The sequence below is a fragment of the Arctopsyche grandis genome, chromosome 1 (genome assembly GCF_051622035.1).
Source record: "Arctopsyche grandis isolate Sample6627 chromosome 1, ASM5162203v2, whole genome shotgun sequence".
NCBI lineage: Eukaryota > Metazoa > Arthropoda > Insecta > Trichoptera > Hydropsychidae > Arctopsyche > Arctopsyche grandis.
The window spans coordinates 34,299,415-34,312,334 of record NC_135355.1 but is presented as its reverse complement, the minus strand read 5'-3'; the positions used below and the strand labels follow the sequence as shown (position 1 = coordinate 34,312,334).

The 12,920-nt window shown below is 35.0% G+C and overlaps 1 protein-coding gene across 2 annotated transcripts; it reads left to right on the top strand.

Moving 5' to 3' along the window:
- The first annotated feature begins 2,253 nt into the window (after window positions 1-2,253).
- Window positions 2,254-8,648, top strand: LOC143919697 (uncharacterized). Of its 2 annotated transcripts, none has more exons than XM_077442154.1 (16): window positions 2,254-2,475; window positions 2,664-2,711; window positions 2,795-2,919; window positions 2,995-3,150; window positions 3,223-3,315; window positions 3,414-3,535; window positions 4,168-4,393; window positions 4,494-4,598; window positions 4,847-5,010; window positions 5,084-5,167; window positions 5,249-5,425; window positions 5,707-5,829; window positions 7,004-7,102; window positions 7,185-7,280; window positions 7,394-7,498; window positions 8,255-8,648. In XM_077442154.1, the coding sequence occupies exons 2-16, from the start codon at window positions 2,672-2,674 to the stop codon at window positions 8,481-8,483; spliced, it is 1,944 nt and encodes a 647-aa protein (XP_077298280.1). In that variant the 5' UTR covers window positions 2,254-2,475; window positions 2,664-2,671; the 3' UTR covers window positions 8,484-8,648. The 2 variants fall into 2 exon arrangements, with proteins under 2 accessions (XP_077298280.1, XP_077298290.1); XM_077442164.1 differs by having other exon boundaries at window positions 2,311-2,396.
- The last annotated feature ends 4,272 nt before the right edge of the window (window positions 8,649-12,920 follow it).

The window sequence follows — 12,920 nt, the reverse complement described above, 5'->3', positions numbered from 1 at the left end:
ATTGCGTTTTATCACTGGACCACATATTGTTCATTGAAAAAAAAAGTTCTTCGGCAGATGCATATGTTTCTGATAAACATAGACTCTACTTGACTAATTTGCCAATATTTTCAATCATTTTCGCTGAAGGCTTTGTGGCGGCTCGCTATATGACATGGTCCCAAGTTGGGACCATGTCATAATTTTAAAATTTGTAATATAATTTAAAGAATTACAAAATTTGCACTTTTCGCGACTAGAACTTACCGAAAAAGTCGCTATAAAAGCATTAGGCTGCCTCACGCCTAATTTAATTATTTCATAGCCTGCAACTAGTAGATCTTTTAGTTACTCGCGAAAATTTAATCCAGACATTTATAAAAAATACAATTGGTTAACGAGATGTACAGAAAAAAACGCGTTATTTTGTTATCCGTGTCTTTTGTTTGGAGGCGATTCGCCAGACGAAGCATCTTGGACGAAAACAGGAGTTATTGACTTAAAACATTTAAACGATAAATTTAAAAACACGAGGGAAGTGTCGAACACTTAAAAAATGTGTCTAATCTCACGATTTTGGGAAGCTTGTCGGCGGGAAATAGATAAGCATAACGAAAACGTCAAAAAAAATCGGGATGTTTTATTTAAAATTATTGATTGCGTTAAATTTTGCGGTAAATTTGAAATGCCAATGAGGGGACACGATGAAACAGATAATTCAAAAAATCCAGGAGTTTTTCGGGGGCTTCTAGAATATTCACAAAATTTCGACGATTCTTTAAAAAAACATTTTCAAACTTCTTCGGTTTTTAAAGGGACATCAAAAATTATTCAAAATGAACTTTTAGATTGTATTTTGAACGTGTGTAGGGAACAAATAAGTGCTGAAATAAAAAAGCAACTTATCTAGCTGTTATGGCAGATGAAACAACCGATGTATCGATGCATTGTCAACAGGTTAATATTTTTCGTTACGAATTAGGGGGTTAAGTTTTTGAAAGGTTTTGGGGTTTTTTTTAATCCGCGTCGCGAAACCAGCAAGAACGAATTTTTTTTAGCAATCTTACTGGAATACCAGCGTATTTTTCGAAATCTTCACCCCTTTAATGGGTGGTGAATTTGGCTACTTTTTTTTCAATAATACTTAAATCCACATGTAAGTGGTCGTACGCCAAAAATTGTGCTTATTTTGTCCTGTTATGACATGATAGAATAATTATGGTGACATTTTTTAGACATCTTTTCAGTGCAGCCCCGCCACTAAAAATTATCACGAGCCGCCACTGGTCCCAACTCACCTTCCTGCGAGTTGGGACCAAATCGCCCATTGTTTCAGAGTCGCTACACACTCCCCCTTCGGCTTCCATAATAAAAGCACATGCATCAACATGTCAGTCATTTCATTCGTTCATCCCCTATAGCTTTTATCTATTAGATAAAAAAATGTACTGATTTTATCTCACGACTTACCAGTACTGTACTGGTAAGTCGTGATATTCAAAAAACCAGTACTGTACTGGTAAAAAAAAAAACAGTAAGAATGGTTACCTTAGTGACACTAAGGTAAGTTAGTGCAGAGTCGTGGCGTGCCACGTGTAGAGGTCGAGCTTTGTTTTTGATTTTTTATTGATTTGCTCGTTTATATTTGGATTGAAATCTGAGCGTGTTGAATTTCTACAGCGAGGGTGATTTAAGGTCTGTTCATACCTATCCAGCACGACCCGTATCCTGCAGGTGTCATGCAAGTGAGGATAGTATTCTTTGGTACATTCTACATATATGGACGCGCATGAATGCGTAAATGCGCATGCGCGAATGGAGTATGAATACGTCCATATAATGTACCAAAGAATACTATCCGCACATGCATGACACCTGCAGGATACGGGTCGTGCTGGATAGGTATGAACAGACCTTTAAGGGTGCAGATTCGTATGAAATGTGCAAGTGGTATGATGATTCTTTATACTTTATCGGCTGCTCTATTCAGCTTGAATTATTAAAAGCAAAGGAATAAAAGGAAAATACTTTATACTGCAGTATTTAGATGTATAAATATCGAAAATTCTTTTAGATGGCTAGACTGTAGCTTTAAATATAAAAATAAAATAAAACACATCTGAATTAGGGTAATTGGACTATTCGTTACATTGCGGTGGTCACAAAGATAATTTTTGCCATGAAAATCGCGAATACACAATATTTGACACCCAAGCTCTCGTTAGTATGATAGACTTTTCGGCTGCAAGATGTTCCGTTATAGAGATTTTAGTGACTTTGTGACCAGTAATCACCGAACCCTGAATTAGTCGTTTGTTGTTTGATGGACGTATATTGAGTTGTTAGGAAAACGCTACGCGTCGCTTCGCGCCCCGCTCATGCTGTACTGAAATTTCGGTTGGCGCCTTTCGTATTTGGTTCGATGTTTTCCCACACTTTTAGTTGATAAAACACTTTTCACTCGACGTCTCCTCGTCTTCTCGTCCAATTGTTCAGGTCTTAAAAATAATTCGATTTCAATTCATCACTTCCAACTAATATTCATTCATACCCACATTTACACATCACACATTAAATATCACATAACCTCCAAATGCTGTAATGACATAAATAGTCGCTTGTTCCCGGCCGACCTGAATTAAAACATAAAGCGTTGCTACTTTCATGCTATGTACTTTTTGCAGGTCTAAACATGGACACGGAAGATGTATCATCCACATCTGATGCCAAAGGTTTTATTTTAATACAAATATTTTTAAACAAAAATCACTGAAATTTTTTTTTTTATCCAGTTTAATTTTTATAATGTAAACAGCTTTGGAAACATTGTCTTGGCCATCAGACGATCTCAACACACTATTAAGCAATATGAAATCGTGCATCCCATCCAATGACAATACAAATTATGCTCGTAGACAAAAAAAACTGCCTTGGAATCAGGTTCGTATCTTGTATTGTAGCATGATGATATTGCAAATTACAATATATTAATGTGTGATCAATTTGGTTTTGAAGATTGCTTTCAAAAACTACAGCGGTGCTGAGTGCGAAAAGGTCTGGCAAGGCATCTTAAAAAAATTACGACTTCATAGATTGCTTATTGAGGTTATAGCAGACGCCGAAAAATGGGTGGCTCAACCGTGGACCAATTTCCATGCTTCAAAGAAAAAAGTAAACTATTTAAACATAATCTAGTTGTACTTTGTTTCGATTTGAATATCATTTATATATTGCTCGTTTCAGAATCGACATCCTGATGCACCCAAAAGACCCATAGCTCCCATTTTGCTTTATTTAGTCGACAATAAACATTTAAGGAAAAATTTTCCTGATATGGTAAGACTGTTGTTTAAATTTTATCTACAAATTCCATCAAATATATAATATGTGAATATACTTGAATTTAAAAAAAATATAAAATTTAATCTTTTCAGAAAAGCTTTCGAGCTGAAATAAATAAAATGTATGCGAACCTCCCACAAGCAGAAAAAGAAAAATATGCAAATCAATTTGATTTAAATAGAGAAGAATATGCTCGAAAACTTAAAATATTTACGTATGTATATTATATATATAACCCTCAGCAACCTGTGAAAGTCAACTAGTTTACATTTTGGGTCTATTATACAATTACATAATAGAATAATCATTAACAATATGGTGGCCGCTGACTCATATTTGTATCATGTTGGGTGCACAACGCTTACTAGCCGCTGATACATATATGATTCACGACTGCGCGAATATAGTTTTCGTGCAGAATATATTTTTCAGGCCGCTGATATATATTTGTATCACGTTTTCGTCATAAACGAAATTGTATCATCGGCCACAAACGATTGATGCAAACGTGATACAAAAATACATCATCGGTTGGGGATACAGGTCGTGCAGTCGTAAATCATATATGTATCAGTGGCCACTAAGCGTTGTGCACCCAACATGATACAAATATGAGTCAGCGACCCCCATCGTGTTAAAAATTAAAATTTTTGTGATAATGAAGTGGTGGAGAAATTTGTATAAAATATCTCTTGTCATTTCAATTTAACCTTGAAATCTTATAGCGTACTCTAGTTAACATTCCAGTCGCTTTTGCAATTTTTTTAATACTTATAATTATACTTATAATATAAGGTTGAATACCAATTTTGTTTACTATAATTTTATTAAATCATTTTTTAACAGACTCCATTATCCTGAGCTTAAAAGTGCTTGGGGTAAAAAATCTTTAACGACACAAAAAAAAGAAAATTCTGCTCTGCAAGTGTATGTGAAAAATCAATTAAATAATGTTTCAAAGCACGATTCATTGCCTACCAAAGAGTTGATAGAGAAATTTAAAAATCAATGGGAAAATCTTCCAACGGAAGAGAAATTACCGTGGTTTGAAAAATCGAAAAAAGGACAAATTGTAAATGCATGTTTTCAATAAAAAATACGAAAAATATTTTTTCTATGATTATTTTTAAATGAATACTTTATTATACATTTTATTTTTTTTTATATTTAAGAAAACACAGAAACCAACAAAACCTAAACTGGGTCCAAGAAGCGTGTATGCCTTATTTAGTGGAAAAATGTTGGGTGCTCCAGAACTCAAATCAATAGTTCCAAAGGTATATATTTAAATTATATATAGCAAGAGTTTGATTATTTGGATATAATTTAAATACTGTTTGTTGAAATAGTACAAAATCAGAACAGTAAATCTATTAATATATGTATATACATATGTAAACACCAAAATTCTGGATTTATTTATAAGGCGATCTGTATAATCAAATTCACTGTGACTTTTAAATTATATGTATACATGTATGCATTACAAAATCTGAAATTTTAGTTTAAATTTTAATTATTTCAGGAACGCATGGCTAAAGTTAGTGCATTGTACAAAGAATTGAAACCCAAACAGATTCAAGAGTTACAACGAGAATTGAAAGAAATAGTGGAGAATTATAAAGCGCAAACCGCAGCCACCGATGAACCAGATTCAAAATCTGCGGAAAAGTCTTCAAAAAAATCCAGGTAATTGCAAATTGAACTTTATATTACGAAAAACGAAATTTTTTCAGATATAATACGATTTTTATTATTTTAGAAAAAAGAAAAAAGAAACAGCCGATCCAGATGGCAATTTAAATTTTGGTGACATTTCTGTTATCAGTAATACTGGTTCTCCGAGGTGATTTTTTGACATATATATGTACATATACCGCTCTATAATATTTTACATGGGTCTAAGCTTTGTATTGATCAATTGCAGCAAAGAAGATTCAACCGTAGATAAATCTCATTCCTTCACCGTAGATAAATCTCATTCCTTCACCGTAGATAAATCTCATTCATTCACTGAAGAAGATATCATTCAAACTCTGCATAATTCTAGTAATCACAAAACTGAAAAGGATATATCTACACAAGAAGAGATACCTTCTCCAAAGTAATAACATTATTATTGTTTTTAACCACTTTCCCATTGAAACTTTCATGTCTTGTCCGTAACACTGACCCAGATTTTAATATCAAATCTGTATATGAATGTGTGTATTTACATATATTGCCTGCAAATTAAACAGTATTCAACTTGAATACATTCTCTAATATGTATATATACTAGAAGTTTCTGACTTTTGTTGAAAAATAGGATTAAATGGGACAGTGGTGCATATTATAAACAATTTAAAATATAATTCTAAACGTTTTATTCAAAATTTTACACAGGAAAAAGAAGAAGAAAGATAAAAATCTGTCTAGAAATGAAATTCATCCTGATTTGCAGTCTACAAATATCTCTAAAACAGATAATAGTATAGAGAACATAGACGAGGAGAATCGTTCTATAAGGTTGATATATTATATAGTCTGTTGGAACCGACCCACATGAGTAATTTTTTGACATCTTTGTGATTTTTGCTATTTCTGATCTGTCTGGTATGATCTCGGGTGATCCCCTTTACATTGTATAGAGTCGAGACATAGATATGGGATGCTGCTCATTCCATCAACTGCAAGACACATGAACATCTCCATCCTTAAAGAGCTGGCAGTTTCAAAGAGGCTCTTCACAATATGTAGAAAAAGGATTCTTTTCTACTTTAGCTATATTGCCAGGAAGGATATGGAGAGTTTAGAATAGCAGGTATTCATCAGACGACTAGAGGGAAGGCGTGTGAAAGAATGGTCTTCCATAAGATGGTCAGCTCAAATTAAAGAACTGACGGGATCGTCTCTAAACGCTGCTTTCAACTTGGCACAGGACTGGAACTAAGCATTGACTGTCCCTAAGTTTTATGAGTTGTTTTTATATTGTATTAGCTGAACCCGGCATGCGTTGCAATGCCACAATAACTTGAGTGATAAGTTAATGTTTCAGTTTCAAATTAATACTTAATAATCAAATTAAATTACAGTAATGATAATGTGTTGGAAAAACGCAGGCGGCGAACACATGTGAAATTATTCAATTGTTTGTTTATTTTACCCTAACAACGCAAGAGGCGATGTGAACACATTTAAAATTATTGCGTTGCAATGCCACTCATTCCTGTTTTTCCGTTTTTGTTGTGCCAAATTGACGCTTCATCTTTCTTTTCACACGCATTCACATACTTTCCACATTTTGCGTATGTATTTCACTATCATTTGGATCCACGAAACTATAACCACTTTTACCGGAATTCGGAATATTCCGTACGCTGCCCAACCGTCCGAAATTGTGTGCGAACCTGGCAGTATATGTCTTGAGTATTTCATCAGGTAAAAGTCGAGTTAATTCAGGGCACGGCAATACTATTGGCATCGCAAAGAGTAGCCAATCATGGAAGGAGCGGGTCGACTGAGCCTCCCTTCCGAACTACCGGTCTCTGCCCTGTCGAGAATTCCGACTTTTACCGGTTGAGTTTTGGGTGTCAAAAAATTTCTCTCTGAACTGGTCTACATTTTTATAATCTTTATATAATTACAACATATTTTATATTTCAACTCAACTCTATATATTATTCTTGATTTATTTTTTCAGGAAGAAGAAAAAACTTAAAGAAGTATCGATTGTGGAAGACGAGGCGAATGATTCCAAAACGATAGTAAAAAATGAATCATTCGTTACGTCTCGTAAACAGTTAGTGCTTTTATATAAATACTTCAAATATACACATTAAATATTTTTAAACAATGCTCACTATTTAATTGTTATGTTATAGAAAAGACAAGAGGAAAATTGAAGCCTTTTCACAGTCTGATATTTCAAATGCACATATGGATACTACTGTTGAGGAATCTGAGGAAACTGCATCAGGGTGATTGTTTCATTAAAATATATGCTTTTTTTTTTCAAATGATTTAATTAGAAAATTTATTATAATATAGTATATGTATGTATAATTCAGCATTCACATTTTTCCCTTATTAGGAAGAAAAAAAGAAAAACGAAACATATTTCAGATGATACGAATGAAAGCTTCCATTTGGACACATCTTCTAAATTGTGTCGAGGGGAACCAGAATTACCTCCAAGGTAAGTTGATAAGCTATTTAAACTTTCACTTTTAATATCATTATACTCGTTGTATATTTATGTTAAAGTGTACATATAATATATAATATACTTCTAATCAGATATGATGCGCTCGTTAGATAAACAAGTCGAGACAAACAACAGGTGACAAAACTCGGAAATAGATTGTTGCAGGAGTCATATAATGTAATGATTTACGATAACACTGAGCAATAAAAGAAATTACCAGTACGGAGAATAATCAATCTACATATACTAAGTTTGAACCACTAAATTCGAGTATGACAATGTTTTTTTTCGGCTTCTTCTCGTTTACTTTTGATTTTTGGCTTTTGCAGTCTTTAACTCAAAATCTAGTACTGCTGTGCCAAAAGTTTACCTCATAAACGAGAAGAAGTCAATGAAAATCTTTGTCATGTTTGAATAAAGTGAGTCAAACTTAGTATAGATTGATTAGTCTCCGCTTCAGTGAGAAAAGAACGTGATTTTTTGTTGCTCAGTGTCTTGTGTATTAGATTTCTTAAATCTGAGTACAATTTCTGTTTTTAATATGACGACACTCACTGGTACTGTGATTAGCTCCACTCAATGAGCAATGTAAATAATTATTATGTTTTAAATCCTGGGGTTCTTGTTTGGTTCCATTTAAATTGAGGTTAATGTTATGAATATGAAACAATTAATGAAGAATTAAAGAGTGTTAACTCATTGATAAATATGTATGCATGTCTAATCTATGTTATCTGTTTATTTTAGTGATCCATTCAAACTGTTTTCCATGGAAAAAAGGAAAAAGAAATCTTATTCCGACGAAAAATTATTGAAAAGGTGGTCCAATTTAGATTCGTCAATTCAAAAAAGTTACAAGAAGTCATTAAAACAGTTGAACAAAGAATATGCAGTAAAATATGAAAATTTCCTCTTGTCATTGTCGGATAGTAAATTAAGAAAATACCTAAAAAAAAGAGATATGGAAACGAGCTAACATAACATTTTATTTATAATTATTGTTTTTATTGAATCGAATTTTACCTTTTTTTTTAAACAAATTTAGATTTTTGACATTTTTTTGAATTTTGTACTTATGTAAGTGTTAATTTTTTAATCAATTTTTAAATATAATAAATAAATACCTGATTTTTTGTATGTATAGTTAATTTCTTAATTACACATCTATGAAATGCTACATCCCATATGCTTTTAAAAATTGAAGACGACTAAATTTATTTTGATTTGGTCTTCCCTGATATGTTGGAAATTATTTTGCAAAAGTTTTGTAGCGGCTCTACGACATGGACCAACTCGGCCATTTTGGTTCGCCACTGCTTTACTTCCTTCCCAACCGTCATATTAAATAGTCGTTTCATTACATATGTAAGTCCCCCATAGTTTTATACCATCACTTTGGAAAGTGAGCAATGAATAAGGGCACAGTGCGAAACATGATATATCTTTCATACACATACATATAAGAAATAAATATACCTGTCATTTAATTAATGTTTAAAATTTATCGACTAGATGAACTCGGCGTTCATCTATTCTGAAATCGAATTCCTCTTTCTATTTTTTTTATCTTATTTTGTTCCAAAAACCTGCGCACGCCACTGACGTGTATAAACATGTTTTACATAAATATTTAGCATTTTCCCAGTACTGTGCCGGAAATGATCGATTTACTATCAGATTACACATGAATTGTTAACAATTGACATGCTGTACTATCAGTAAGTTAAGCCAATCAGAAATTTTTGAATTGTAAAAATGGAGATCAGTGATAAAAGTGTGCAAAAATCGCTATAAACCGCACCAAAACATACATCTAATAGTGATACAAAAATTTTGAATATACAGGAAAGAGTTAACGGATTATTCCGCAAACAGCTATCTCGCGCAAGTTACTAAAATCTTGAAGGAACATATGGCACTCCAGTTCTCGTCAGTACAATATTTGGCGTAAATGACTTTCGATTGATGAAGTTTTTGGGTGCCAGATGATCCGTGATCGAGATTTTAGCGACTTGCGCGAGATTGCTTTTTACATACCTCTTTTTACTTTCACTTACGATTATTACGGAATAATCACCGAACCAGAGGAAAGATCATAATAAATTGTGAGTACATAATTGTATTCACAACTTTTTGCTATCATTATGCAGATTTGAATGAACATTGGTATTAGTTGGCACGTTGGTTGTTTTTTGCTGATTTGTAAATGATGAGTTCAAACTACAATATACATAACTATATAGCACATGTTAGTAATAATTGGTTACTTGGCGATTTGTTATATTTTTGATCTTTCATATTTAATTTTAGAAATACACACTTGAATGAATTTCAAATGTGTACACAGAATGAACTATTCCGCGTACTTTGGAACGTCTCATTCGAGTAAATTTATGATTGTGCTTACAATCTGAAGTTTGAAAATTTTGAGTAATTGGGCCCCTAAAGATATGGTAAACGGATTATTTCGCGCATACGACAATCGTTGCCACGAAAATCGCGAATATGGAATATCTGACACTCGAGTTCTCGTTAATATGATAGTTCTCGTTAAAATAGCATGCATGTGTACTATATTGGGAGGGCTGCATCCCCACAGCCCATATGGATGTTATAATAATAGAAGTGGTTTTTGGCGTTATATTGTTGTCAAATTACGATTGTCCACAGACATTCCTAAATAATTTTAGCATCAGTCGTATTTGATGCTTGGTGGTCGACGTATGTCCGATAAAAACTTTTCTGGGCAATGGGTAAGTGCATTGTTAAAAATTGCACGATGCATTCAAAAACACACAACATGGGATACATTTTTATAAGTAAATTGATCATTTAAGTGACATATTATTCAATTAACATCGTATATGAAAGTTTTCATGAAAGCGTCATGGCGACAGCTAGCATTCGGCAATAGCGTACGCTTACAAAATTGTGTAGTTATGGAAACGGTACGCGTGTTATTGAAACGAGAAATGTATTCGAAAGGGCGCTTCTATTATTATAACATTTCTCTGTATGTACTTTACTGGGAGGGCTGCAGTTCCGCAGCCCACATGGACGAGCTGCCACTAGTATCAACACCAGATTGGTATGATATTGATAGACAATTCCATTCAACAGCCAATGCTATTTCTTCTGGCGAATGTACGCCAGATTTTTATACCGTTCATTTTTTATTTACCTAACCATTTTGTATTAAAATACTGACCGAAAACTGATTTATATATTTACGGAAATTGATTAAAATACTGGTCATTTAATTTGTTGCCTTAGCTATTACCAATGGTGCGGAACACCATAGTGCCATTGGCTTTAAGCTCATCCCAAACACGTGTCACTTTAGGTTGGACTGTCCCTAGAAACGGTTCGCGGAAGAATGCACTGAATAGTGGCGCAGTTTCGAGAAATCTTAATTTTCAAAGGCGCCTAAGAAGAACTTACGCAATAGAATCCCACAAAAAAGGATTAGTACCAGTGGCGGCTCGTGAGAATCAGAGATGAATCGGGCTGTAGTAGCTCGTTGATCATCCTGGTGTTCAAATGCAAACAAAAATAGCATGTATATCTACATACTAAACTAGTAGGCTGCAGCTCCGCAAACCATATGAACGACAAAAATATCATGCATATTTACTACTAGTGGTTTTACCCGGCTTCGCTCGGTATTTGTAATATAAACCGCTTAAAGATGACTAATCTAATAGTAAATATTTTATATGAATTTATTTGAATACTTATTTGTTTTTTTTATTAAATTGACTCTCACGAACAACCAAACATATATATTCTTTCGAAATTATATGTATACCAGAATCCGAAGAGAAATCGGGTAGGGCTTCGCCCCCTGGGGATTCACCCCCGGGGACTTCGAATCCTATGAATCGAAAAAAAAATCGAATCGGCGCCTATGAATCGAAAAAAATGGAGTGTTGTTCCCAATTAACCAACGAATGTTACATACAAAGTCATGTGGCGGCTCGCTATACGACATGGTCGAGTTTGGTCACCTTCCTGCGAGTGGGGACCAACTCGACTGTGTTCAGAGTAGCTACCTCACTCTGCCTTCAGCTGTCATAAATAAAGCACGTGCATCAACATGCCAGTCGTCTCATTCGTTCATCCCCCATAGTCTCTTTCCAAATTATATATTAGATACTGGGAGGACTACAGGCTGCGCAGCCCATATAAGGTATGTTCATACCTATCCAACACGACCCGAATCCTGCAAGTACGGACAGTATTCTTTAGTACATTATATATGGACGCCCATGAATGCGTAAGTGCGCGGTAAACGGACTACTATTCATATGTGAACCAGTCGCAGGACAACCGGTCGCTCTAGATCGTTCACCCGTCACACTAAAACTGGTCACGAGAAAACTGGTCACAGCCTAAAATCGGTCACGAGAAAACTGGTTGATCGATTTTAGGGTGTGACCAGTTTTAGTGTGACGGGTGATCACGTGTGACCGATCTAGAGCGACCGGTTGTCCTGTGACCGGATCACATTTGACTAGTTGTAGGCATATAGTACAACTGAAATGATCTCATCAGGTCACTGCGACACATATCCAGGAAAGTCATTAACGCATGGCACACGCTCGCCTCGTCAAAAGGTCGACACGTGTTTCTATACACGTATCTGGGAAACAAAGGAAGAACACACTGAACCCATAAAAACCACGAACTACGTCCAGGCGTATGAACCCATAAAACCACGCTCGCAGCATAACTAGGGCAGCGCGAGTACCAAGAACAAAAGATGTGCACACGACACACTTCAACCCAAAACGTTTATAAAGCAACGCAGCAACCTCCACCGGCAGAGTGAGCCTCTGGAGTTCAAACAGATCACTTCTCCGAAGAAACCTCTTCGTACATACAATAACCATTGTACCAATTGAACGCAAATAAACGATCCTCTTTCAAACTACACAACACGTGTTTCGTTAGACCGGGATACGGTCAACATACCTTCCCTGTCTTACATAGTAATCACCGAAACAAATGCGCATGCGCGAATAGAGTATGAATACGTCCATATAATGTACCAAAGAATACTATCCGCACTTGCAGGACACCTGCAGGATACGGGTCGTGCTGAATAGGTATGAACAGACCTATAGACGAGCCGCCACTGATTAATACCCTGGGATAGCATATAAATGCCCCCTTGACACTTTTTTGTGGAATTATATTGCGTTAGTTCTCTTTGAGCATCTTTGAAAGTTTGGATGTCTCTTGAGTGCGTTTATCCGAGCACCCCTAGAAACATACGATTTTGTGTGCTAGCCAGTTTCCCACTAATAGCGAAGCGATAGAAATTCCTAACTTTAGGGAAAAACTCCCTGCGCGTAGAAGCACTGACTCGGGATAGGTGGGTTGGGTAAGCGGGGAACGGGAAAGTGGGGGT

Bases quoted from the DNA above. Each gene is read 5' to 3' on its own strand.
- LOC143919697 (XM_077442154.1), top strand. From the start codon at position 2,672: ATGGACACGGAAGATGTATCATCCACATCTGATGCCAAAG. The intron at 2,712-2,794 runs GTTTTATTTTAA...TAATGTAAACAG, and splicing joins ATCCACATCTGATGCCAAAG to CTTTGGAAACATTGTCTTGG. The intron at 4,599-4,846 runs GTATATATTTAA...TAATTATTTCAG, and splicing joins TCAAATCAATAGTTCCAAAG to GAACGCATGGCTAAAGTTAG.